The 27,910-nt window shown below is 37.6% G+C and overlaps 1 protein-coding gene across 2 annotated transcripts; it reads right to left on the bottom strand.

Moving 5' to 3' along the window:
- Positions 1 to 177: 177 nt before the first annotated feature.
- LOC128022456 (lymphocyte antigen 75) lies at positions 178 to 27,910 on the bottom strand. 2 transcript variants are annotated; one of them, XM_052610070.1, is made up of 35 exons: positions 27,549 to 27,910; positions 25,435 to 25,803; positions 22,053 to 22,226; positions 20,312 to 20,473; positions 19,278 to 19,394; positions 17,899 to 18,033; positions 17,618 to 17,815; positions 16,643 to 16,800; positions 16,427 to 16,534; positions 16,177 to 16,265; positions 15,832 to 16,001; positions 15,402 to 15,610; positions 15,160 to 15,302; positions 14,996 to 15,077; positions 14,778 to 14,849; positions 13,657 to 13,774; positions 13,315 to 13,350; positions 13,054 to 13,223; positions 11,474 to 11,535; positions 11,266 to 11,342; positions 10,716 to 10,852; positions 10,521 to 10,629; positions 10,220 to 10,383; positions 9,659 to 9,788; positions 9,349 to 9,569; positions 8,779 to 8,941; positions 8,525 to 8,683; positions 8,184 to 8,306; positions 6,324 to 6,512; positions 5,615 to 5,838; positions 5,349 to 5,532; positions 5,096 to 5,254; positions 4,133 to 4,255; positions 3,779 to 3,955; positions 178 to 1,232 (listed from the first exon to the last, which is right to left on the bottom strand). In XM_052610070.1, exons 1-35 carry the CDS (start codon positions 27,631 to 27,633, stop codon positions 1,060 to 1,062), a joined length of 5,169 nt encoding a protein of 1,722 aa, XP_052466030.1. In that variant the 5' UTR covers positions 27,634 to 27,910; the 3' UTR covers positions 178 to 1,059. The 2 variants fall into 2 exon arrangements, with proteins under 2 accessions (XP_052466030.1, XP_052466029.1); XM_052610069.1 differs by having other exon boundaries at positions 17,618 to 17,818; positions 27,549 to 27,826.

The following is a 27,910-nucleotide window of genomic DNA, read 5'->3' as shown; positions in this document are numbered from 1 at the left end:
AGATAAAATAAAAACATAACATAACTAGCATTTTTTTTTTTGGAGGGGGGGTATTAAATAATGCTTTTTGCCAGCCTGGATATGTACTAAACCAGCATCAACACACTAATTAATACTGCAACTAATCAACTAAAACTATAAAATAATAAATATTCATCAACACACAGCAAGGACATATAGTATTAGAAAACATAAATTGTTTTATTGAGCATCTGATGTCAAAACACAGGTAAAGCTGATATGTAATCAAATCAAAGACAACGAAAACAAAAGATTATGAAAAAAAAGAAAAAGAAAACCATTTTTTTATTTTGTCTTTTGAGAAATCTTTTGGGGTTTGCAATATATTACCTTCACATCTTTGGTGCAGACTGAAAAAACGAACAAACAAACAATCAACAGCAACAAGAAAAAGAAAATATATATTTACAAAGCATGTACTAAATCCTTAACTAAAATTGTATAATTTGTGCTTCGATTCAAACAGCTCAATAAAGTGCATCAGATCTCAGTAGTTTGAACGAATTAAGCATTTGACTGCATAGATATCATCTCTTATAATAATTCTGGCATTTAGAAATAAAAAAAGACAAAAAAAAAAAAACAATATTTAAAATGAAATAATACAGTTTCGGGATCATTCAAGATCTGTTAAAATAACATCTTCAAAAAGAAAAGAAAGAAAACGCCAAAAATGTTCATTCTTAAAAGCATCCCAGCCCTCTGCGTAGGTCAATATTCAGTGCTGCTCAAGAAGAGAAAACCCCTGATCCCAAGAGAAGCCAAAGTAACACAGTCAAATCTTCGTAGTACAGTTAAGTACCTGTATTCCCCCGATCAAAATATACACAAACATTTAAGACTTTTATAATTTAAACATCAAAAGCCTTAAAATAATTTCACTCCTATTTTATTTTCCGTGACGTCCGTGGCAAAAAACAATAAATAACTTTAGTTTGACCCACTGAAGCAGGAGTTTCTGCTGATGGCACAGAGGAGTGTTTCCAGTAAAAGGCACATTATGGCTACAGTTTCATTCGAGTTGATCCAGCAGAGCCGTTATTCTTCATCATTGATCATACTCGCACTGTCTGTGTCATCAAAGTTGCGCTGGTAACGTACTGTCGAATGGAAGCGATGCTTGTTTTTCTTGTACAAGATGAAGGAGACCATCACGACAATGCAGATCAAGAGAATGATGAAGAAGACCAAAGCCACGGGGCTGCCTGGATCTGCACACGCAATACGCAACATATTATACCATAATGTTACATTTGCATAATTGTACTTTTTCTTCATTTCCAAGAATGTATATTAATAATAAAATATCACATATATAAAAATCTAAAATATTATATATTATAATATGCATGATATTTGATATAAATATAAAAATATAAGTATTATATATACAGTGCTTCATTAGACCACCTGTCATAATAAAGAGAAACAAATATTTTAGAAATCTGTCAAAAACTCTGGTCTAATAATAAGGTTTAAATACAGAAAATTCTAAAACTTTACAAACATATTTCAATATTTACAAAATAATTTGATAATAAAATGATATATATAATACCCATTATATATTTTGTGCATTAGAAAAATTCTGTAACTTTTCATTTAATTGCAAAACGTATTTACTAAATTAAAATATAATTACTTTAATAACTGTATATTATTATATTTTATACTTTACTTGTTTGCATACTACTGTGTGTATATATACATACACATATATACATATTTATATATTACTTGGTAACACTTTACAATAAGGTTAATTGGTTAACTAGTTAACATAAACTTAGAATAGGGCTGCATGATATTGGGAAAAAATGACATTGCAATATTTTAATTTTCTGCGATATATATTGCGATATGAAATCTGACCTAATTTTTTCTTACAAACAAAAATGGGGTGAGCACACTTACATTCTCATTTTAAATGATTTAAACATTGACACCATCGTGTACATTAATATGTGCGAGGGAGAGAGAGCAAGACAGTGCTCGTGTTGTTTGAAGACTGTGAGCATGCGGTCGGGGCTCGCTCGCTCTCTCTCTCTCTGTCTCTCGCGCACGCTCTCTCTCTCTCTTGCGCGCACGCTCTCTCTCTCTCTCGCGCTCGCTCTCTCTCTCTCTCTCTCACTCTCGCTCTCTCACTCTCACTCTCTCTCACTCTCGCTCTCTCTCACTCTCGCTCTCTCACTCTCGCTCACTCTCGCTCTCTCACTCTCGCTCACTCTCGCTCTCTCTCTCTCACTCTCTCACTCTCGCACGTTCTCGCGCTCTCTGTCCTGTTAAACTGACAGGGCTTAAAAACACGTGCAAATGATAAACTTTCACTCTATGATGGTTAAGCTGTGCAATTAATCTGCGAATCACATTCGTCAAGGGCCGGGGAGCAGCTGGTTAACAGTTACAGTTAACTACGACAGCCTACATCGCACATCCTGTGATGTGACTATCATGGATTCGTACATCGCGATATCGAAGCTTAATCGACACATCGTGCAGCCCTAACTTAGAATGAACAATACTTTATACGAATTTAAAAATCTTAATTAATGTTAATTTCAACATTTAGTAATGCATTATTAAAATAAAAAATTGTGCTTATTAACATTATTTGATCCTCTGTGAATTAACATGAGCTAACAATGAACGAGTGTGTTTTCATTACCTAACATTAACAAAGATTAAGAAATACTGTAATAAATGTATTTGTTAAGTGTTTGTTCATGTAGCTAAGGCCTGCTTCACATGGGACGATTTTAAAATTGTCGGCAGATTTTCCAAACCTGAGAGACCCCACACACGGCGATAAAAAATCATGGGTCTAACAGTTTTGGTCGTTCAGTGTGTGGTGTGCAGCCACATGGCAATATCAACACATCACACACGAACCGATTTGACTCCCGAGCATTCCCAGGTCAGAAGGGATATCTCGCAAAATCCCTAGAGATCAAACATGACTTCAGAGTAAACAATCATGGCGGACGAAGAGGATGCAGTGGCCATAGTTTGTGCTTTGTTTTTAACGGAAAAAAAAAACATAAGAAAAACAAGAAAAGGTGATGGTCAAAGAGGTGGAGACAACGCGAGCATGGACTATACTTGCTATATCATGATATGGAGGAAAGTTGTTGTTTTATCTCATAGAAATGTTGTTACATACTACACAGATTAATAACCGTTGAAATAAACGTTCATATATTTGTTTCCATGTACTCTGGTGGACTGCAGTTGTGGATATAGTTATGCCCATCGACTTTATTTGTATTTGTTATATTTGTTATATTATATACGCCGGCTGTTTTGATTTTGTTTCCCGGTACTTCCTCACCGCCTCGTCACCTCGCTTTCTGATTGGCTACACGCCACAGTCCACAGGCTGCGTGATTGTTTGTCCTCGGGAGACACCACACACACGAGAAGAAATCGGGCCAAATAAATCCAACATGTTGGATATCCCCGATTTGAGATCGGAGCGGTCCCGACGTTCTTCCGAGCAGAGGAGAGCAGTCTTAACACACCACACGGCAGGAATATTTGATCAGATTATTTTACGATAATCGGAGCATCCTAAGATTGTCGGAAGGGGTGAATTGGGGCTAAAATCGGCCTAATTATCCTGCCGTGTGAACCAGCCTTAATACATTAACTATCATTAATGGAACCTTGTTGTAAAGTGTTACCTATTACTGTATATCTTGTATTTATTTCACATTATTATCAATTAACATTTTTAAGGTGAGGAACGCTGGGGACTCACTGGCAGGTGCTTTGCAGACGATTCGGCTGCGGCTATTCGAGCAGCTTGTGTAAGTCCAGGTGCCGCTGCTGGACACCATGACTGCGCAGACGTGCGACATGTCTTCTGATTGCTTTGATTTAGCATCCCAGCTAGAGAAGTCCAGTTTGCTGCCGTCATTCCAACCTGTGGGCTTACCTTGAGCAGAGATTTACAGAACTGAAATAAGTCTCCTCTCATTTGTAAACATTAGCATTTTTACTCTGTGTAATTTAATGATCCGTGCTGCCATACATCACACATGCATCACACTTTTCAACTTCAACTTAAAAAAGGAAATAGTCTGACGGAAGGCAGATCGAATCATTATTTCACCTTTGCCATTAACGTCGAGTGCCAGCCACACTCGGCTTGTGATGGAAGGGTTTTTATTCACGTAGTCAGAGACAAAATCATTCTCCTCTTTACTCTTGATGGTTAACAGCTTGGAGGATGGATCTGCCAGTTACACGGGAGAAATACAAGATGTTGTTAAACACTTTCTGTTTTTTTTTGGGATGGTTTACACCGTTTGGGTTTGGAGAAACTGGTCCAAAAACAGCTTAGAAATGAAATACAGTAACTATATAAAATGCCACTAAGGTTGCATCACTCACCATCTAATGCTTATTGCCCAAAAAATGACAACATTTTGTGCTAGTATTCTATTATCATGTTAACGTGAATTTCAAATATGCCCTTAAAGGAGCTATGTGGAGTTTTTTACTTTAAAAAATCTTTGAGATAGAGTTTTCATTTGTACATGTATGAGCCAACCATGATGTAAAAAAAAGAATGACACCTCGACTGTCCACTACGGTTGCCTCTATCAGCCTGTAGGCTCAATTGTGTGTGGAGGAGTTGGGCCCGAATTGGCGCGAAAATTCGTCATTCGCGTTCTCGTCTACTTGGGCTTACAACCATACGGCACGCCAGCCATTATAGTAAGCAGCGACAATAGTGTTTTCAAATGGACTCTGCGGATGGAAAGAAGCGACCAGCCTCCAGCAAAATTCAGACACCCATGGACACTCCTCGAAGTAAAAAAAAAAAAAAAAAAGAGCGTGTTCCTCTGCGCACTGTGAACAAGCATTAGACTGGCTGCAGTTCCTCTAACGGCCAATGGTGTCAGTAACAGTTAGAAATTTCAGAACCTACGGAATGCTCCTTTAAGTGACATGTAAAGCAAAACTATTTGTGGTTGGCTGCATGTGTATTATTTCTTCCTATCTAACCTCTAAATTGGATGCGATCCAAGGTGGAGCTTGCAAGACATCACTACAGGCCGTGTACACTCACCCAGATTCTGACACATGTTCTTGCCGTTCTCCATGTTAGTGACAGAGTAGCTTTCCATGCTGAAAGCATAACAGTGATCTTTAAACAGGACCCAAGAAAAGTGATCATCATTCTTGGGACAACTGCTGCTGGACCGAGAAGAGAGATGTGCACTAGTTTCTGGAAAAAAATAACAATAGAATTGAAGAGAACCAGTTTGAGTCTGATCTTTTCAGAACAGCTGTTGTGTTGCTTCAATGCGAGCTGGTCTTACGCTCATTGATGTGGTTGTAACAGATGGCCCCTTCTAGAGCTGCGTGACAGTTGATGGCCGTCCAGGTGCCTTTGGAGTCCACAAACACACACTTCTCCTCGGTATCTTGGCCGTCATTGACAAATCCATCTGGTGTGAATTTTACCACACTCCCATCTGACCACTCAAATGGCCATCCGCTTACCTAGAGAAACACCCGACACATTAAATAACAATGCAACAGTTTGAGCTTACTGCTATTCATTTCTGTTAATTATGATTAATACATCTTGTTTGGAGAGGCCGATCCACAGTGAAAAGCCGTCTCTTTTGGCGATCAGTGCCATGTTGTCGTTAGTGGTTTTGTCAGGAATGCTGGCGAGATTTCCTCCGCTGCTGCCACACTCTCGCTGAGCCTGATACCAGTCCATTCTCTTGGCCACCCGACGGTAACTTATGCCGTCCGGTGTATCAACGTCAACCACACCCTTCATGAATTCCTCTTTGGGACCTGTAAAATATTTTGCAGTTAAAAGGTCACAGGGCATTTGTCTGGTTTGTCAGTTTTCATTCCAAATGCATTTTCCCGGACCAGTACATATTAAACAACTGTAAATTTTAAATCTGTACATCAAAAGTTTAAGCATAAATAAAAAAATAGTTTAGACATACCCTCAAAGATACAAATATTTTGACAAATACATTTTATAATAAATAAACTATATAAAATATTTGCCTTTTCATTAGTAGTTGCATTTCAATTCATTTGAGGTCATAAGAACAACATGCATAATATTGATAAAAAAGAAAATAAGTTATAGAATTAGATTACAGCTTACTAATGTAATTATTACTAATGTAATTACACACATTAATGACTAACGTAATTACAAACGTCTATCATGTCGTATCAATTACTCATTTTACAGTTTAAGACTAAATAACAATATTTTGGTAAAAAAAATTGTGGTGGTGTTCTCAGTGGTGTTACTTTACCTTTTTCACTCTTGCACACCACAATACTCCGCTGTCTGAAGGATTTGAAATACCATTGATTTGTTATCATTTGCCACTCTCCGAATAAGTTGAGGCCAACCATGAAGGGCTCGGTGATGTTTGGTCTTTGACCGTTTTTCCAGTTCGAGAACTGCACATTGGTGCCATCTAGCCACTTCAGCTGCTCATCTAAACCAAACACATCACACAGGGCAAGAATGAACTGCTGGTTGATACTGTCTTACTCAATCTTTCCACATAAAGGCTGAAATACACAGCATGATTTTTGCCCCAGTTCTCAGCCTTAAGAAGCTGACGCTGGTTGTCGAAAGTCAGAGCCAATCTGTAGATTTCGGTCAGTTGGAGTTTACATATTTCACAGAAAATCACACTGTGTATTAGATTCAGATCATAACTTTTTTTTTCAGATTTTAAAAGTCATGTAGTGTATTAGCTTGAACTTGGAAACATCCAAATTAATTGTCATTTGGTGTAAAATTCTGAATGTTTAGTCTGATAATTGGCATTTTAAAGGGAACATATGATGCTTTTTTAAAGATCATTATTTGGTGTAACAGAATAAGTTGAAATGCTTTAATGTTTAAAAAACACATTTTTCAAATATTGTACATTATTGTAGGTCCTCAATGACACGCCTCTCTCAAACAATTAGTTTTCTACAAAGTCCCTCCTTCTGACAATCGCGGTCTGCTCTGATTGGCCAACTGACCCAGTGCATTGTGATTGGCTGAACATGGCAAACACTCGCTGGGAATGTAATGCCCCTTTCCATAATCACGAGCTTCATCTTTCAAAATAAATGTAAAGACAGTTAATACTGCCCTTAGTTTTACCATCAGTTCAAGTCTGAAAAGCCCCTTCACACTGCACTTTGTTCTCGGAAAATTGCCGGATCGCCTTCTGGTGTGAACACAAACACGTCCCGGGATTGATTCTGGGATTGGTCCCGGGTTGGGGACCTAGTAACATTGCCGGGTTCAGTCCCGGAACGAGCTCTGTGTGAATAAATGCCTGAAGGTAAAGTGTGTGTCGAAGTGATGGCGCACGTTATCATGCGACTCTTTTACCAGGTGTTTTGAAGGCAGATCAACGTTCGCGACGAAAAAAATGTGCAAACTGTAAACCATTTTCGACTTGTACATTACACGTCGGATCCCAATGTCACGTGTCATTATGGGACCTTAACAGGTTGTGTGTGAAGACACTATCACATATCTCTCTCTCTCTCTAACACACACACACACACACAAACCCAAAAAACTCATATGAACAGTCAATAGCATATTCTTAAACTAATAACGCAAGATACTTCCAGTAGCTGATTCAGAAGCGCCAGATTGTCGTAACAAGGTCAGAATGACCTCCTCTCCCAGGTTTATGAAACGGTCATCCATAAAATGTGTTGCGGTTCTGTTGTAAATAATCTTAAAGATTACTTAATGTATCTACTCTCGGAAGGCCAAATAAAGTGCTTCTGCTTTTGTCTAAATACACACAGCATCTACCCGACATAACTGCTTCAACACTAACTGTGGTTACTGAAACCACGGCTTCTTTCTTCGTGCGAACATTTGCCCGTCATTATGCAAATATTCCCGTAGACGTGGACGTTTGGGGCTGTTTGAATGAGCCGTTTTAGTGGGCGTGGCAGAGTCTTAACTTTGATAAAGAGTATCTCTTTGGATTTGAGACTTTAGTCTTTGCAACTTTACAGATCTTCTTCATGCACCAAGAGCTTGTAACACTCCAAAGAGAAAGGAAAAACAGAAATCGCATCATATGACCCCTTTAAGACTACACAACTCACAAAGAGTGCACTTTGGGAAATGATCATCTTACCTGTCTTGCTTTTGTTCATTCCCAGCCACACAAACGTCACCAAGTTTTTGAATGGCAGCAACTGCTGTCGGATGAAATCATTCTCTTCCTCATCACGGATAGTCAGGATTTCTCCAGACCCAGCTAAAACACACAGACAAGATTACCTGAAAAGGCTATGTGCAGCTAAATCCAGTTGTCAATTCACCTTTTAATGCTTAATCTTGTTCTGTCTTAGAAGTCGTTAAACATAGGCTTTTATACAACATCTTCGACCGTAGAATTGAAACATTGAAAACAGAGCAGAAAAAGTATCATGGCTGTCCAGTATTTTAAAGGTCCCAGATACGATCCATCCATACCAAGAGTCTTGCAGTTCGGCTGTTCATTGATCTTGTCGTTGCCCCACCTGGAGGCCGCCAGCAGTAACGTGTAGCAGTTGTCCTTAAAGAGGATCCAGTTCTGTCCATTGCTTTTGTGATGACATTTGACCGAATCTCCCTCTGGTATGATGGTCTTATCTAGTATGTGTATATAAATAAAATGCACTTTTAAGCAAAACATATGAACGTATATAATGGAAAGCACCTATGCACTGAATGAACTGAATCCTCACAGTGTGGGGTGTGGCAGATCGCTCCTGAAAGCTCTTCAGTAAACTCGGTTGCTTTCCAGAAACCATCAGTGTCCAGATACACACAGGACCCTCTGGTGGGTTCGGAGGTCCAGCGGCTGAACTTAGCGTGGCTGTGGTCTGTCCAGTAGAAGTGCTCCCCTTCCTTGATTACAATAACAATAATCATCAGGAATGGTAATGACATTGAACTGTTCTAGTAAGTAATACACTAACATTTGTAAGTTTTTATAACTTTCTATTCATCAAATAATCCTGAAAAATTACATTTATTTTTATTTATTATTATTTTTTTGTACAGTATATTAAAATAGAAAAGTTATTTTCGATTGTAATAATATTTCAGAATATTCCTGATTTAATTATTTGATTGATCAAATTAAAGCAGTCTTACCAGAAATTTAATATTTTTCTAAAACTTTTGAATAGTAGTATAAGGGTAACATTCTATGCCCTTATTATAATTAATTTTTTACTAATCCATTTTCATTTTGCAGTTCATTTAAACACATGATATTTGTCTGGGTTGCTTGCCATGTGATCTTCACTCACGTCTTCACTGAAGAGTCCAATCCAAAGGGGTTGTTGTCTTCGAGAAACTTCAACTGTGAGCAATGCTTGCACATATGCATCAGGTATGCTGACTAAGCTCATACTGTAGTTCTGGCATAACCAATGAGCATCTGCCCATGTTAAATTCTCTTGCTGTATCACCTTAAATGTATGATTATTAGCCGTGAAATTATCCTTAAGATCAGGTACCTCTGGTTTATCTGGGGAATATGTCAGATGGGTGTTAATCCAAAGAATACTACTACATATATGTATATATATGATTGAGATGATGGCTGGCGGCTCGAACCTGCGTAATACTGACAGATGCTGAGATTCTGACGGTCGGAGCAAGAGCTGTAGTCCCAGGTGCCAATCATGTCAGAATGAGCATCATTATACATGTAGGCACAGAGCTCCATCACTTCCTGTTCATACGACTGCAATGCAAAAATAGAAACCCTCAGATTAAGTGTATTATGATAACCCTATGGCCAGAACATTTTTTAATCGCTTATGAAATTAACAGTAAGGCCATTGAACTCAAGTTATGCCGCATGGGAATTGATAATGCTATATACAGTATTTTTAAAAATGTAATTTATTACAGTAATGCAAATCATGTATACTTATCGAATAAGAGTATTAATTCCTAAGGGCTGAATAATGGCAGAGTTTTTATTTTTGGGCAAACTAGTATAGTGTTTTTGTATTGCTGTTTCTAAGTTATTGTAAACATGTGAGGAACATAATGCCACAAATGCTGCTAAAAATAACCCAGATTCTGATTTACAGTGCACTGGACCAGATCTCTAGATCCTTGTGGTCATTTATAGTACTTTCAAGACTTTTAAAGCAGCTGGACACTTGCATTGAAATATATTTGTCGTGTCTGTCCTTGCACGAGAGGATTGAAGTTCAGATAGTCAAGTGGCATGTTGTCCACCCACTCCATGCTATAAGAATAAATCTTAAGGCCAATCCAGACTTTCTGAGGCTGTCCGGGTATCCCCGGTAAAAGTGTAGTGATGAAATCTAAATGGAAGAACGATGCACAGGACAGAGAGATAAGAGAAAAGGAGAGTCAATAAGAGTACTAAAAGCATGAATAAATATGTTTTACATTAAAATGTGTTCTCGGTGGATTTGAATAGATTATTAATCAAACACACCCTGTTCAACTTGGTCAGATATGGTGAGCATCGTTCCTTTCATTGTCGTGCAAAACTCACTGGCTTTTTTAAAGCTTTGGAAATAAGTGTCAGATAAAACTTTGTAGCACTGCAAGACAAATAAACAATGATGTCATTAACATTTAACAAAAAACACGTGTTTAAAGTTCAAGGACTGCGATGTGCATGACAGACCTTGTCTCTGAACTGATGTGAATTTGACCCACACTGGGTGCCGGGTGGGTGCGGTTTTGGGGTTCCTTTCTCCGCAGAAGTGATGTTCAGGGTCTCGCACACAAACGGCTGTCTTTCATCACAGTTGTTATTGAAATCTACAGAGAAGAAAAGATTCAAGAGGATCATCCGATTAGCTTCATCAATCATAGTTGTTGCGGTCAATTCAGAAGGCCATTTTTCCAACAAGCTATTTCTTTTTTTTTTTAAATACATGTCTTTGCTATCCTCTATTATAAATGCTTTAAAAATGCTATATTCTCGTTTCTTGTATAAAACAGATCTTATAACCTAAAAAGATAAATACATGAATAAACTTTGTATTAAAAGTGATGTGCAAATTTGAAGTGATTCATGGGTCTTTCAACATTCACAGGAATTTCTTTTGTGTTACAACTAGGAACGTCATCCGAATGAGTCATGAAACATCTTCAAGCTAAAAAACATGTCAAGCTGCTCCAATACAAACTCTGTAAGAGTTACTGTAGGAATCACGATGAGACTCTCGTACCGGATTCAAACCCGGAAGGAGTGATAGAGGGGCACCTGCCCAGAAACGCTGAATAATAGGGATACATTGAGCGGTGCCTGCAAACACACACACACACAAAAACACACACACAAAAACACACACACACACACCAAACAAAAGAGACGTTCGTGTCACTAATAATACTTCTTGATGAGGTTTGGGTGAGGTATGAAAAAGCAGAACTAACCTAAAGTGAAAACGAGGATCAGGTATGTCTGCCCACCACTTTTCAATCTGTTGTTGCGAATGCTACGGATCATTAAAAATAGATTAATTACTGGCTGATTTGACACTCATATTAATAATATCCATTACCCAGCAGACCTCCACTTCATTTTGAATCAAACAATCTCCATTTATGTGCATGGGTGTTGTTTCATACAATACTGCCAGCAGAACATTTTAAAAAATGAAACAAGTAATTGGTTTAAAAATTGTTGGAAAACAAAGAAGAAGCAATTTTCAATTTGGCAATAATAATAATAATGCATCCACAGCCTTCCACGTGCATCAGATAAAACGGCATGCTCAGTTTCAGCTTTGTATTTATGATTAACAAATCTTTATTATATTATTGCAATACTATTTTTTTAAATAAATAAAAGAGACAGTACATCTGCTTTATCAGTACTCAGTTAATTAAGGATAGGTTTTATCATTCAAACTGAATACATATTTACTACAGTTCAAAAAAGGGGGTTGAGGCCAGTAAGGTTTTTAAAAGTAAAATCTAACACTTTATTCAGCAAGGATTCTTTAAATTGATAAACAGTGCCAGTCATTCTGTTCTTTCCATTTTTTTTTACACCAACTTGAATCAATATGCACAGCTGTCAAATTTTCTCTACACTGTAATCATTATGATCACACTTGTAATAATCGCTTTAATGAGCTTCTGTCTGAAATGAATTCATATTGGCTACCTGTAGGATTCTATTACCTTGAAATGTACATTACTTGGACACATTCACTTCTGACAACAGATCAATGTAATATAGACACATGCATTTCCTGTAAAGCTGCTTTGAAACAATGTGCATTGTGAAAAGTATGGAATTACATTTGGTTCAAAAATAATGAATGAATCTTTATAAAACTGAACGTAACTTTTTCTGAAACTATCAAAAATATCAAATTACAAAAGAAGAAAAACACAATGAAAATGAAAAAAAAAAAAATGAACTCAGGTGCACAAATTTAACAGGCTCACAGCGAAATATGTCGCAATGAATTCAGAATCCACGATTAGCGAAAACGAATCCTTGAAAAACATTAACAAAGAATGAAGCATATTTGAAGAGCTTGTTAAATTTGTGCGACTGAGCTGATTTTTTTTTCATTTTCATTGTGTTTTTCTTATTTTGTAATGGCATATTTTTTATACTTTCTGAAAAAGTTACGTTCAGTTTTATAAAGTTTCGTTCATTATTGAACCAAATGTATTTCCATTGAAAAGCGCTAAACAAATAAATTTAAACGGAATTGAAATAATTTAAAAAGTTGAACGAATTACCTTTAAATATATTCAAAATTACATTTTAATTAGCAATGACAAATTCAAAGGAAATTCTTAATATTTTTTGAGGGTTACGTTCTGCACTGTCTATGCATGAATAAATCAGCTTTTTATGATTTACCTACTGTATGTTTTATTCATTTACTAAGCTACAGACATCACCAGCATTCTGTTTTGACGTTAAGTGGAGGTGCAGACTTTAACTTAAAGGGTCTGATCTCCTCAAACATCTACCCCTGAACATCTGGTACCTTACGAAGTTCTTTCTGTAGGCTTTGTGTGGCATCAGGGGTGTTGGGTGAGGCGAGTTTGCTGCTGTTGTAGCTGCAGTACAAGCCCGCTTCCTCAAAGGACAACTTTGGCTTTGTTACAAACCAGAACTCCTGGCCATCTATAAACACTGATGTGCTATGTTGCCCCTCTGTTAACAGTGAAACACAAAACACCTCACTGATTTCCACACAAGTAATCCATTTTGTATTTGGGCACTTGATTTGAAATAAATGCTCTACCTGGGTTGTACCACTCTGGTGTCTTTGGTGTTTGACCTAGAGAAATATACAAAGACCATGAAATCAGCATATTAGCATGTTAGCTAGGCTCATATGGCTCCAAACCTGTATTCTGTTATTTTGCAATGGGACATAAAAGGTGAAATTCTTAACATACTGTACTTATCACTCTTTTGCAGTGCATACAAATACAGTAAAGGGGAATAAACTCTTCAAACTCAACCTACGCTAATTTGTTGTTTGCAAAGTAAATATAGAATCTATATAAATAATTATTAACAACTATGAAAACCTTGCCAGGAAGTGGTCGTAAAAAAAAAAAAAGTGTTGGGTGTTGTTTACCTCGTGGTATCTGACACACCCATTCAAGTTTGGCATCGCAGTGAAAGGTGCTGGGATAAAAAGTCTCTGGATGGGAGTTTTGAAACAGGTAGTGGAAAAACGACTTTCTTTTCAAAGTCTGATGAAATAACACACACACACACACACACACACACACAAAACTCTGATATTTATATAATACTGTTTGATGACAATCTATCAATCTAGTCTTTATTTCACAATATTAGGACGTTTAAATGACATTTATTCTTATTTGAGTGTTTTATAGCAATGCTCAATGACAAATAAATACAGTGTGTGTCTGACTCATTGTAATATGAAATTAAAGTGCCCCTATTATGGATTTTTGAACATGGCCTTTCCTGCAGTGTGCAATGTAACTATATGTGAATGTAAACAGTCTGCAAAGCTGTAAAGCTGAAAGTGCATCATAAACACAGTTATTGTCTCTCAAAAGAAAGAGTCAACTCTGAATTGCCGAACTCTTTGTCTGTGTTCGGCTAACTCATATGCCATTATTGTTACCAAGCTGTGTGTCTGGCTCACTAACAACCTTTTCCCCACTGATTCATTATTTTGAGTGGAGAACTATTATTATTAAAATAGGATGTATTATTGATAAGCTGTGTTTCAGTACTGGTGATAGGTGTTCATTTCCAGACATGCTCTGTATGCAGTAAACCCATCACAACAGACTGGGTCATCAGAACCAAGCAGAGCAGAGTAGCTTCATGCACAGGAGAAGTTTGGAAAGATGAATCTTTAAACTAACCCCTTGAGAGTCACTGAGAAATTTAAATACATATTATAAGAAAATGCAAGTGTTTTATGACCTTGCATGCATGTGAACCTGTTGTTGTGGACTCCCAAAACCTATTAAACCTATGAAGCTTTCAAATAGCATAATGGGGCACTTTAAATCATAGAAATATTAAAATATCGAGCAGAAATATGTACAGCTATCCAACAATTAAGTGTGTAAGTTGGTAACTTTTTCAAAATAGCATGTGTCATTTCACGTGATGTTTTTATTGAGATAATATTGCACAATAATGCAGATGTCATTCGAGTTCAGGTGTCATGTAATGCAACTAATGTTCTGGGGGTCATGTTCACCTCACCTTAAACGCAATGCAATCCCTGTCATAGGCATCATCTTCATTGAATTCATCAGGAAAGATCATCATGGAGACCTGTTACCAAGCAACAGAAACAAATGGCTACACATTTCACACATGAGCTTTACTCAATCAAGCAATAGAGGAGCAAACGATGGCCCTGATCCTAATCCAAATATGTCTTTATTTGGATCAGAAAACCTCAGATGACAGTGACTCACCGGACGCCCGTCACTCCATTCCCAGTTGTTGTTGTTATTTGGATTTCGGCGATTAAGTCCCACCCAGAAAAAACGATCATCGCTGTACAGGGAAACGAACAGCACAAATATCACTCAATACTTTTCACAGCACTTGGTTTGGGGTATATGATAATGATATGTACCTGATAGAGTCTCTCAGGATGGAATCTAACACTAGCATATCTCTAGCCTCAGTGAAGCTTGGCAAATGACCCCCTAGTGCCTGACAGAAACGCTCCGCCTCGTCCCATGAGCGCTTCCTGGTCAAACGCTCCCCGTGAAACACCTGCAAACACGTTTATACAGATGTCCATTACATACAACTAGAAAGGTCTTCGTTATCTAGACTCAACTTCTGTTTTAGACGAACACCACCTCAACACACCTTATAACAGTATAGCAGTCCTTCCATCGAAACCCATCCGGGTGCACAGGAAGCATTGGGATTGGGCACAATTGGATCCGGGGTGGGTTGGATCATTGATTTAATATGTTTCTTACAGATATTGCCAGCTTTGAACAGAGTGCAGTTCTTCACAACCCACTGGCCCAAAGGATTCCCGGTAGACATCACCACACAGCCCCCAGGGAACGCTGAAACACATATTCACATTCAAACTCAATGCAAAATCTTTTAAATGATGGTATTTAAAAAGTTAGGATACTGTTTTCCCTCCCAGTAATCAGTATTGGTTTTCCATTGAAAAATATACAGAGTAAGCCAGAAAACAAAACACTTTTAAGTCTGCAGTTGTCTAATTGAGAAATGTATTAGGATAGTGAACAGCCACTGTCGATCCCATGATGTGCTTTACCGGGTTCTAGCCTTTTCCAGTTAGTATAGGTGACCGGGACTGATGTCCCATCCTGACCGATCCAGTGGTACTCCCTGGAGCCTTTACTGCCCTGTAGCCCCGTCCAGAAATACAACTCCTCAGTGCTGATAAGCTCTTTCAGAAGACTGTTAATGAAGGCCTGCTCAAATCTACAGAGAGGATTACATATCTTCATGTTACTACTCTAGATTAGTTCTATTAATGGCTCACTATTATTATCAATAACACTTGGGATATTTGAACAAAATATTTTTTCTTTTAAAATCAAGATTTTGTGTACTTTTTTAAAAGTCAGTTACAAAAGTGAATGGTGCAAACAGTTACCTGTTATTAATGCTGATGTGGCAGCTGTTTTCATATGACACCAGCTCTCTGTCCACTTTATAGCAAGCGCCGCCATGCCTCTTCCAGTTCTAGAGAGAAGAAAATACATATCTCTGCTTATTCATGAATCAGATTCACATGTGGAATCTAATTGGATGGTAAGAACAACAATATGAAGCACAAACATGATCTAATGTACTTCCATGGAGCTCCAGTGAAATGTTCAATGGTGTCAGTGATGGTCACTCACCCCGTCTGTAGGACAGCCTTCCTCTGAGGCGCTCTCATTCACAGTCCCATTCTTCATACACATGTAAGCCCTCTGCTTTTCACAGTCGGACACAGACCATGTATGATGCTGCAAACGTGCATAGAGAAATTAGCGGTGATAAAATTCAGAAAAGCACTCTTGTTGTGTTATTGCTCAAGTAAAATCTGACATGATGTAAAACACACACACACACACCTCTCCTGAATAGTACACGCAGTGGATGGTATTTGGTAGAAGAGGTGGAGGTTGAGCTCTGGCCCAGTATGTGAAAGACACTGGTACATTATCGCCCCAGTTATAAACTGAGGTGGTTCCATTACCCGAAAGACCAATCCATACATCTGCCTTTAGATCTGTCACATATAAAAAGACATATAAACTCAGTACAAATGTATGACACATACAAATATACACACACACAAATACACACACACACACCAACACACACACACATACACACACACACACACATATATATATATATATATATATATATATATATATATATATACATATATATATATATATATATATATATAGATACATACATACATACATATATATATATTTACACATACATATACATACATATAGATGTATAATATTATATACTGTATAATTAATATATACTATACATACTGTATAATACATAAACCCCACTGACAGATATTTATTTTTGTTTTGAGCATTAATTTGTCAATAAATAATTTAATTTCTCAATATCTCAAAGTAAATCTATCTTGATTTAAGAACGTTTACATTTTTGTATTGGAAAACAAAAATACAGAAAATGCATGCAACATTTTAATGCCATATTTTTTATTCATTTAATACTGTCTGCTCTAAATTTAAGACCATAAAAGGCCTTAAATTATAGAAAGCCAAATTAAGATTAAAATATAACCTTAGTGTATATATTATAGAGGAGCAATACAGCTATAATATTACAAATATAATTTTTTTCTTATGTATTTATTTATATTTACTTATCTTTTTGTATACTTATTTATTTACTTGTTTTCATTATTTTGTTTTCTTCTTTGCTTTGTCATGCTAACAACATAAAAAAACAACATAATTTAGACATTAACGTTAATCACGATCATTTTAATGGATGATCTAGTGGAATATTTTATGTGTTGTTTATATCTGTGTGCATTGTGCGTTTACCTGAGTGAAAATGTGTGTATAGCATTTCAATATCCTCTAAACTGTGGATGCTGGCAAGGTGAGAGTGAGCCATATTACACACATTCTGAGCTTCATGATGCGTTAGATTTGAGTTTGTTCCACTTTCGAGTTGATAACAAAATCCTTTCCATCCAATCCAACCATTGTCACACGCCGTGGGCTTATATACCTCCCTGACTGCTGAAAGGAGAGATAGAGAGAGAGTGAGCTGTCAAACGGAGGAAAAAGAAGAAAAATAAAACAAGTGGGCAGTATCTCACCTGGACTCTCACTGCCGTTATCACTCTTCATGCAGATGAATGGAAGCCGATGTTCACACGTCTCTGCGCCGAAACGCAGCGGCTCCTTCAGAACCCCACAGTCCTCGTCCGACAAAAGGGATCTGATTGGCATGCCTAACAAACATGCCAAATGACACACAAATGTCACACTTTACGCAAACAGTTTCGGTAATAATTAATCTAATCAGACATTTTCACTCATACTTTTTCTGGAATCTGATAACATTTTTAATTTGGTGGACATATGCGTTACATTCAGGGTTTCAAAAGTATTATTAGTTTAAAACATAAATTTCGTATCCAAAAACATATTTATTTATTTATTCGTTTAGGAGGGAGACTGTACAATAAATAAATGTGAATGCGCTGGAATTAGCACATGATTGGGTATTTAAAAGACTGATATTATGATTTCAGAAATGCATAAATGGCATCATAAATGCTTTTATCCTATTTTATTTTTTATTCAAAATACAATAAAATGCTGTTCATTCATACAAAGATTTAAGTGCACCACTTCTATGCATGTCCAAATTTAAATGCATTTCGATATATTCTGGGGGCCACAATAATCTCAGTGAAATGTACATCATTCCTTGAGATCTAAAACAAATCTTAACCTCTCTGAGAACTGAAAGGACAATTTAGCGACTATTATTTTATTGTTGATCTTGTATGAATTGGACAATGGGTTTATTTAAGTTTTAAAAACCAGTAAAATGACAATTAAAATGGTTTCTGTTCAGGTAAAGTAACTACTGATGCCGTTACAATCTGAAAAAAAAAAGCTCAAGATTACAGTATTGGATTAAGTTCTCCAACATTGAATGCAAATCATTTGCATAAGCGTTTATAGACACAGTTCAATTCATTGACACCACACACAAACCGCCCACATCGACACAGCTAACCGTCAGTCAGAGACAAAGCTGCCATCACACACAGAGATTCTGCCGGTTTCTCCTGCATAAAGATGCCATTCACGTCATCAGTTTGTTATTCTAGCAAAACAACTAAGCTTGTAGGCCCATTCACAAACTGCCACATTAACAGCGACAGAAATGTTGTAGCCAGTGGCTGAACAGCAGAGAACATAAAAGATCCGAGGATAAGAGAACTGGTCTTCCTTGATTTGCTAAACCTAAATTACTGTCACGTTGTACAGGATGTAAAGTGAATATGTTTCAAAAGACAAAATGTTTGATTGATTGTCAGATCTCTTCCAGACGTTTCCAGAACATGTGGTTGCATAAATGACTGAATTTTCTCTTTGGGATGAACCATTGCTTTAAGACATAGACATAGAAACAATAATCTACTCTAAGATTCTTTATAATACACGGTCCGGTTGAAATCACCTGTTTCCCAAGGGGCGAAAGATAAAGCAGATCCATCTGACCACTGCCAGCCCTGCATCCAGTCCAGATGGTTCAAGCCGATCCACAGCTTACTTGGCAAGTCTGTCTTATTTCTAACTGCAGGGGAAGGAGATAAATAATGATATTAAATGAAGGAAAAATAAAAACTTACATTGTAGTGTCTGATGGTCACACACTCTGATTTTTTAGCTTCAGACTTTGATCCAGTCAGAAGATTTCAAAGATGTTTAATATTTTGAACTGTTTTTAGAACACATGTTGTTTTCATTTGACTTGTGTCTCCTAGCAACAATTTTCTGTGTGAGTGAGTACTTTAAAATCTGCTAAAATGTGATCCTCGGTAGTATAGTATAGTATAGTACTGTATGATGACCAGTTTTTCTTTTGTGAATATTACAAAGTTGACAAGTGTATGTTGCCCAGTTTCTTTAAAATCTGTTCAGATGTTACAAGTTGTTTTGTGAATGTCAGGCTTTAGCTGTGAAATCAGTGTGAATTAAAGCCGAAATGTGTAATTCTGCAGCAAAAATAATGAGTGTTTTCAAACAGGTTTCTCTCACACTCCCCCCAGCTGCCATTGGTCAGACAAACAGAGGCCCTGAACATATCCTGTTGGTATTTCAAAAACATTTCAGTGCATCCATATTGATAATTATGAGATAATATAGATGGAGATGCATAGCTTGTTTTACTATTCACGTTTTACAATCCCAAATCCAACTGCAGTGACACTGAAGATTAGAGAAATGGCAGTTTTACCATCACAGGAATAAGTTACACTTTAAATTATATTGTAAAAATTTGTTTCAATTTAAATATTTCACTGTTTTTACTGTATTTTTGATATATAAGAAAGCAGCCTTGGTGAGCATAAGAGATATCTTTAAAAAAAAATCTTAGTGACCCTTTTGAGCAGAATACTTAAGCTGCAGATTGGGGGGGGGGGGGGGGGGTCAGCTATACAGATGGATAAAAATCATAACACTGTAGTGAAAATGAGAAATTATTCTTACAGAACTCAAGCTCTTGAGGACTAGACAGGCTGAGCAAATCTCCTCCTTGATTCTGACAGGCATCCCGTGCCTCGTGCCAGGTCACCACCGCTGTGGAAACGACCTGATAGCAGCGTCCTTTCACTGGGCTTTCATCCCATAAAGAAGAAGAACATCCCTCCACTAAATAAAAGAAAACAGACAGGGGGTTAGTTACAATTCTTTAATTATACAGACCTCCATCTGTTTGTCTCCTGCCCTAGGGCTGTCACTTTTAGTTCGAAAATCGATTGCACAATCGATCGGACCAACCAAAAAAAGTTTCGAAAATGAAAATAGGGAATCGATTTTAACCAAATATGTACACTATTAATTTTAAAATAATTAAACAATTAAAAAATATACATGTAACAAAATTAACAAACAAGCAGAAAAAGAAAATAAAGAATTGCGCAAGTGCAGTATGCCTTGCGAAAGCTAGACAGAAAATACGTCCAAAGTGACCTCTTATGCTGCGTTCACACCAAAAGTGTATAGAGCGTCTGGCGCGAATGATTTCAATGTTAAAAGAAGCGTTTACGCGCGTCTGGAGGTCTCGTGGCGCGGTAGACACGAAATTCGCCTCATTCATGCATCTAGTTACAGGAGATTCTGAGTTATGAAAAGGACCATTGCAAGCTGATAGCGACTGGTAATACCCCCACTTTGCGCAGCGTTACCTGAGTGTCCCTGGGACATCAGTGCGGTCGTAGCACGTCTTCTCAACAGCTGGACATATAGTGAATAAAAAACGCCCTGCTCGTCTGGACCCCGAAAATGTTGATCGACTTTTTCCTGTCCAATAAATTTGTAATGGCCCTAGCCTTTTTGCGCATGCCTGCCTAGTGCCGCCTAGACTAAGTGTCGGTTACATTCAATAAAAAAACACACATGGCCTGTTCTCAAGTCCATTTAAAGTTTAAATTTTTTGAACAGTTGTTTGAAATGGATTGATCATTATTTAAAATAATCCTGGAGATTTTTGAATTGCCTAAATCATAAATACAGCCGGGTTGAAGCCTGCAGTGATGTTTTTCTTTTGTTATGGCAGCTGTCCCCTCTGTATATATATTTTTTCGAGAATGTTGCATTCCTGTTGCTGGTTGCTATTCTGCACGAAACTTAATGCCAATAAATAAGAAATATTGCTGACTTGTGCATTTCCAGCGCTCTCTTTACGTTCTTCCGTTATTTGACGTTGAAAAAGGAAACGTATTTTTTTAGACATGGAAAATCGATTTTACAATCGATACAATTAACACTTATGTCTTAAAAATCGAAAATGATTAGTTAGTTACTGTAAAAACCAGCAGGTTAAGCAGGTCAGGCTGGTATTTGTTTGTAGGTAAATATTTGACTAAAGACAGTATCTGTGAAAAGCTCACCACCGACAAACATTTTTGTAATACCACGGAAATACATTTTTACAATACCCCAACTCTTATTTCTTGAAAAATAAATGGAGTATTTTAGATTTATTTGTAGTATTTTTTTAATTGAAAGTTACTGAATTTCTTTCTTTCTTGATAAAAAGACACTAAATTAATAAATACATTTTTTTCTGCACACATTGGCTTTAATTGGGAAATTAACATTACTGTAGTTACTATTGGATAAAATGGCAACCAATTGTCAAAAGTTTAATTTTGTAAAATAAGTCACATGTACTTTCCAGCTGCTCTCTGGAAAAACCCCAGCAGCTGCAGAGGGATGTGAACCTTACCATACTTCAGACAGTTCCCCCACTTGTTCTCTTGATCATAGTTTGCTGTGGTGGAGCACCAGTCCAGAGTCTTGTCTTCAGTGCCAGGCAGACAGTTGTGGTGCCAGGTCCCATTGTGGTAAAAGGGGAACTCACAGGGCGCCCCATTGGAATTCCCCCCGCTTGTGTGCATCCCTGAGATAAAGGGGAAGAGATTGTGGCTTTATGTAGCTAATCTGCCAAAAAAAGAAATAAAAATATCTGACAAAATCCCCCGTCTGACACATCCTCATGGGAACAAATGAATCATAAATAAAACTTTTGATGATCAGCTGACTTTCTCAGACCACATTCCTAAAACTGTCCAATCCTGCAGATTTGCTTTATTCAACATCAAGAAGATCAAGCCCTTTCTTTCGGAACATGCTGCACAACTCCTTGTTCAAGCTCTTGTTCTGTCCAGGCTGGAATATTGCAATGCCCTCTTGGCAGGTCTTCCAGCCAATTCTATCAAACCTTTACAATTAATTCAGAACGCAGCAGTAAGATTAATTTTTAATGAGCCAAAAAGAATACACGTCACACCTCTGTTTAGCAATTTGCACTGGCTTCCAATAGCTGCTCGCATAAAATTCAAGGCATTGATGTTTGCCTACAAAACTACCACTGGCTCTGCACCCATTTACCAAAATTTGTTACTTCAGACTTATGTGCCCTCTAGAAGCTTGCGTTCTGCAAGTGAACGTCGCTTGATTGTGCCATCCCAGAGAACCACAAAGTCACTTTTACAGACTTTTAGATTAAATGCTCCCTTCTGGTGGAATGAACTCCCCAACTCAATCAGAGCAGCTGAGTCCTTAGCAATCTTCAAGAATCGGCTTAAAACACATCTCTTCCATCTTTATTTGACCCTCTAACTTTAACACTCACTATTCTAATTCTATTCTTTAAAAAATCTAACTACCTTTCTAATCTTTTTGTATTCTGTTTTCTTTTCATTTATTATGCAATTGTATATGTATGTGTGTGTGTGTGTATGTGTAAAGATCTCTAACTAGCTTGCTCTATTCTTTTATTTTTTATTCTGTTTTCTTTTTATTTATTATATTAGTTAAAATCCCATGCTACGTATACTGTGTTAACCTAACTGAGACTTGTTATAGCACTTATATATCATTGCTCTTTTTGTTGTTTTTGATTGCTTCCACTTTCTTCATCTGTAAGTCGCTTTTGGATAAAAGCGTCTGCTAAATGAATAAATGTAAATGTAAATGTAAAATCAAATGTTCCTCATAGTTCTGGCAGGGATTGTAGGTGGAATGAGTGAATGTGCAGTGCTCTCTTCCACCTTCAACACGAGGGATGAGGTGAGACCCTTGAGCAACGCATCGAACCCCCAACTGCTCACCTGCTCATGGTCTGATTGGTTTTTGATAGGTTTTGATATGCATTTAGCAGACGCTTTTATCCAAAGCAACTTACATTGCATTCAGGCTAACAATTTTTTCCTTTCATGTGTTCCCCGGGATTCGAATCCCCAACCTTGCACTTGTTAACGCACTTGAGCTACAGGAACACTGTATGGCTGCGCACTAGTTCCTGTGGCTCAGTTTTAGAGCACTGCATTAGCAGCGCAAAAGGTTGTTGGTTTGATTCCCAGGGAACATGTTAGGTAAGAAAACGCATAGCCTGAAGGCACCGTAAGTTGCTTTGGATAAAAAAAGTCTGCTAATTGCATTAATGTGTGTGTGTGCACTTATTAGATGGGATAAAAGTAGAGCACAAAGAGTAGGACTGCACGATATTGGGAAAAAATGACATTGCAATATTTTATTTTTCTGTGATATATATTGCGATATAAAATCTAATCAAACTGTTTCTTACAAACAAAAATAGGGTGAGCACACTTACATTCTCATTTAAAATGATTTAAACATCGACACCATCGTGTCAATTGATTAATATGCGCGAGGGAGAGAGAGCAAGACAGCTATCATGTTGTTTGAAGACGGTTAGCGTGTGGCCGGGGCTGGCTCGCTCTCTTTCTCTCTCTCTCTCCCTCTGTCTCTCTCTCGTGCTCTCTCTCTCTCCCTCTGTCTCTCTCACGCACGCGCTCTCTCTCTCTCTCTCTGCCCTGTCAAAACTTTCGCTCTATGATGGTTAAGCTGTGCAATTAATCCGTGAATCACATTCGTCAAGGGCCGGGGAGCAGTTGGGCCGTACAGTTAATGAAGAACGGATCAACTACGACAACCTACATCGCACATCCTGCGATGTGACTATCGTGGATTCGTACATCGCGATATCGATGCTTAAACGACACATCGTGCAGCCCTAACAAAGAGTATGGGACACTATACTTGGCTACACATCACTTCATTTACACTTTAAAAGAAAGCGACTGTAAAGACAGAATGTTACAGAAAATTAAAAACAGAATAAAATTACTGTCAATTGTAAAAAATATTTTACATTTTTATTTAATTTTTCCCCAGTATTTAGCATTGGCGAGCAAAATGCTTTAAAAAAAAAGTTATGAATGATAACTTCTGAGCTTAGGAATATTTTAGCTAAAAACGGGAACGTATTAAAAGGTCAAAACAAACAGACTGATCAGAAATGACAACCACATTCTGCAGCTGTGAGAATTTAGCCCATGTGACCAAAATAAATAAATAAATTAATATTCCCAACCATGTTTACAATGTTTACCACCTTTGAATGTGCAAATTCATAGAGAAACTAATGTTTTTAAAGAAATGAAACTAAAGAAAGACAGAAAACAGGTCGTTTCCTGCCAGATATGAAGCAATCGTTCTGTTATTAACCATGAGCAGGTGGAGTTTCCCATAAACTCCATTAATGTATTTATACAGTCACATGAAACAACAGTGGTTGTTTGAGCGAAACTCAAGGCTCCTCCTGCAGAGCAGATCAGCGGAAAGCGGATGAACTGGGTGATCCGAACAACCACAGCAAATCAACCCCCATGCATTTGGTGCAAGCCTATGCAACACAAACTAAACCACACGACAACAAATACAGAAATGTGTGAAAAATGCACCTACGTTCTTCAAGTACCAGTGTAGTGACTTCTTATTTTTGCAGAAAATAATATATATATATATATTCTATTAAAAACATTTACTCCCAGAATTGTGTAGTGTCAGCCAATAAGATTAGAGCTTGCCTCATACTTTTATGAGCAACAGGCATCAACTTTAATCTAAAGAGACTTATTATGAAGACAATAACCCTAGACAACCTTTCTCCAGTGAACCATGGTTAATGCATCACCTCTTCTGGCATTTGAACCTATAACCATTCAGCCACCTGCCCAGAGTGCGATCCATTTGCCTACAGCGTCTCTAAACAATTATGTACAAAAGTGACAGTGTCCTACTTCGATACGGCTGATGACAGATGTTATCCGAGCTCCCTCCTCTTTTCCAAGTGTCCTTTCCGTCGATCTTGGCAGTGACAGAGTCGTTAGTCCCGACGCTGAGTTTCATTTGGTATTCGGTGTAGATGATGTCCTCGTGGCACTTCCAGCGCAGGAGCGCATCGGAGTCGCAGCTGAACATGGTCAACATTTTGGTGCGCAACTCTAGACCCAGACACGTGGACGACTGCATGTTAAACAGCCTGTGGGCTGAACCCCACTTCCACAAAACGGCTGGCACTGACGAACAGGCTCCCAACTTCAAGACTCCATCCTGGACCAGGAGGCACTTCCCATTGCTATTGTGCTGGATAGAAAACGTGCCATTTCCTGCATAAATATAAAACAGATTGTTATTTGATGCAGGCACTTCCTGCATGAGATGGTTATCTGCGAGAAGATGAGAGTGGAGAGTAACCGACTTAAAATGTGCTAAACCAAACATTGTTATATGTCTAATTCAAAGTGCTTCTGATAACTGTATTAACTACATCAACAAAGATCATTTAGATCCAAATAAAGACCTTAGATGCCCTTTTACCAAGACATTTTCGGGGACCACATGAGGTATGCAAATTTTTAACCACACGCATGCTTCAAAAAGATACATCAGCTTGTGTAGATGTGCAGAATGTCTCGAGCAATCTTTGTTTATACAGCAGTGTGTTTTTGTTGAAGGTGCAGCCTATGAGTGCATTTAAATCAACACTGGATTAATAACTGGTATTTCTCTCTGGCCAAAGTGAAGTTATTTTCCACAGTGTCTGATACGGTGTCAAAGTTGTCTCATAATAGTTTCTTCTCTGCACTTTGTTGATTAGAGCAACAGGCAGAAAACAAAGGCTTCAGATGGAGCTGGGCCTCGCTGCAGCCACAACAAAACAAACACATCAACATTTCTCCGAAGTTTTCTGTTTGTTTGTTTAATATGAAACATAGGAAAACAAGTGTGTATTTAACCACACACTAATGATTTCTGCAAGCATAAAGCTACAAAAGCAGTGTGAACGTACGAAAAATAAATATTATGCAGTAAATAAGTACATCTAACATATCTCTCTTTCTCTTTCTATATCTCTCTCTCGCTCTCGCTATCTCTCTCTCTCTCTATATATATATATATGTGTGTGTGTGTGTGTGTGTGTGTGTGTAAAATGTGAATTTTACCAGACGGCTTACAAAACAACATTTAACATGAATGAAATAATAATACAGTAAATATTGCAGATGCATATAATGCAGATACTGATGTTTTATCATTTGAATCTTAATTGTCAAATATGGCTCTTTCACAAACACACACACACCCAGATCTGACTGAAATATGAGGAGGTGTTTGTTTAGCAGGAGGTGGATATGAGCCATGATCTACACTGAGGCAATGGCGCAGGTTATTATTTCAGTGCTGTTTTTTTTTTTTTTTTTAAACTGTGTCTATTGTTTTCCAAACACTGGCCATGAGGACCCTGTCAAACAGACAGCGTGTGAACCCGTCCAGACCACAGACTGTATAAAAACAGGTCCAGACCCACAAACTCACACTTGTAAACTGCTAAGGCTCCATATTTGAGATGTATTAAATGTTTCAGAGCAGCACGCAGACATTATATAACCAACGCAAACAACCTGCTTCCACTTACTAAAGATAATATCACGTTCCCCATCAAACTGGCAGGGCTTGAGTCGTTTTAGTCTTTTAACGTTTTACATTTCTGAATGGTTCGATATTAACTCTATTAAAAGCAGTTAGTGTGACGTGAAACAGAGGTTAGATATCAGTAACGTTATACACAGGACAGAAAGGACATTCCAACGCTTAACGTGGTCTAACGTACTAATACAATGATATTAAGAGACCAAACTCACTAAACATCATACTAATAAAGAATACTATCTACAAAAAATCAGATGATCCCTGAATATGAATTCAACGCGTTTAATAACACGTTATGCCTTTTCCTCCCATAGAAAACCATCATAAGGCTTAACGTGCCATTATTGCATTCATATTCAGGGCTCATCTAATTTTTTTGTAGATAGTACACTATGAATTTTAGTGAGTTTGGCACACTTACCGTTGCTTACAGCTGAAACGCAACCTCCTAATCCGGACAGTAGGAATATTATAGTGTAAAACATCTGCTGTGTGCTCCAATCCATGATCAGAGATGTAAACAACTCCTCCTGACTGCTGTCATGTATCTTCAGATTAGGTTAAATCTGCTTGTACAGACCGGGTTTGTGCTCTCACGCTGTAAACGGTAGAAAGTCCCCCTCGATTATGACGTTTTCCTGATCAGAGAAACCTTTCTGTTTCTGTTTAGTGCTACACGGACGAGCTATGGTTGGCCAGCTGTAAAGACGTCATAACGCAAAGCCACTGTTCTAACGGAACACCATACCCATCAGAATGGGCTACCATCGGTTAATGCGCAAT

The sequence above is a fragment of the Carassius gibelio genome, chromosome A11 (genome assembly GCF_023724105.1).
Source record: "Carassius gibelio isolate Cgi1373 ecotype wild population from Czech Republic chromosome A11, carGib1.2-hapl.c, whole genome shotgun sequence".
In the NCBI taxonomy this organism is placed as follows: domain Eukaryota; kingdom Metazoa; phylum Chordata; class Actinopteri; order Cypriniformes; family Cyprinidae; genus Carassius; species Carassius gibelio.
This window is presented reverse-complemented; position numbering and strand designations above follow the sequence as displayed.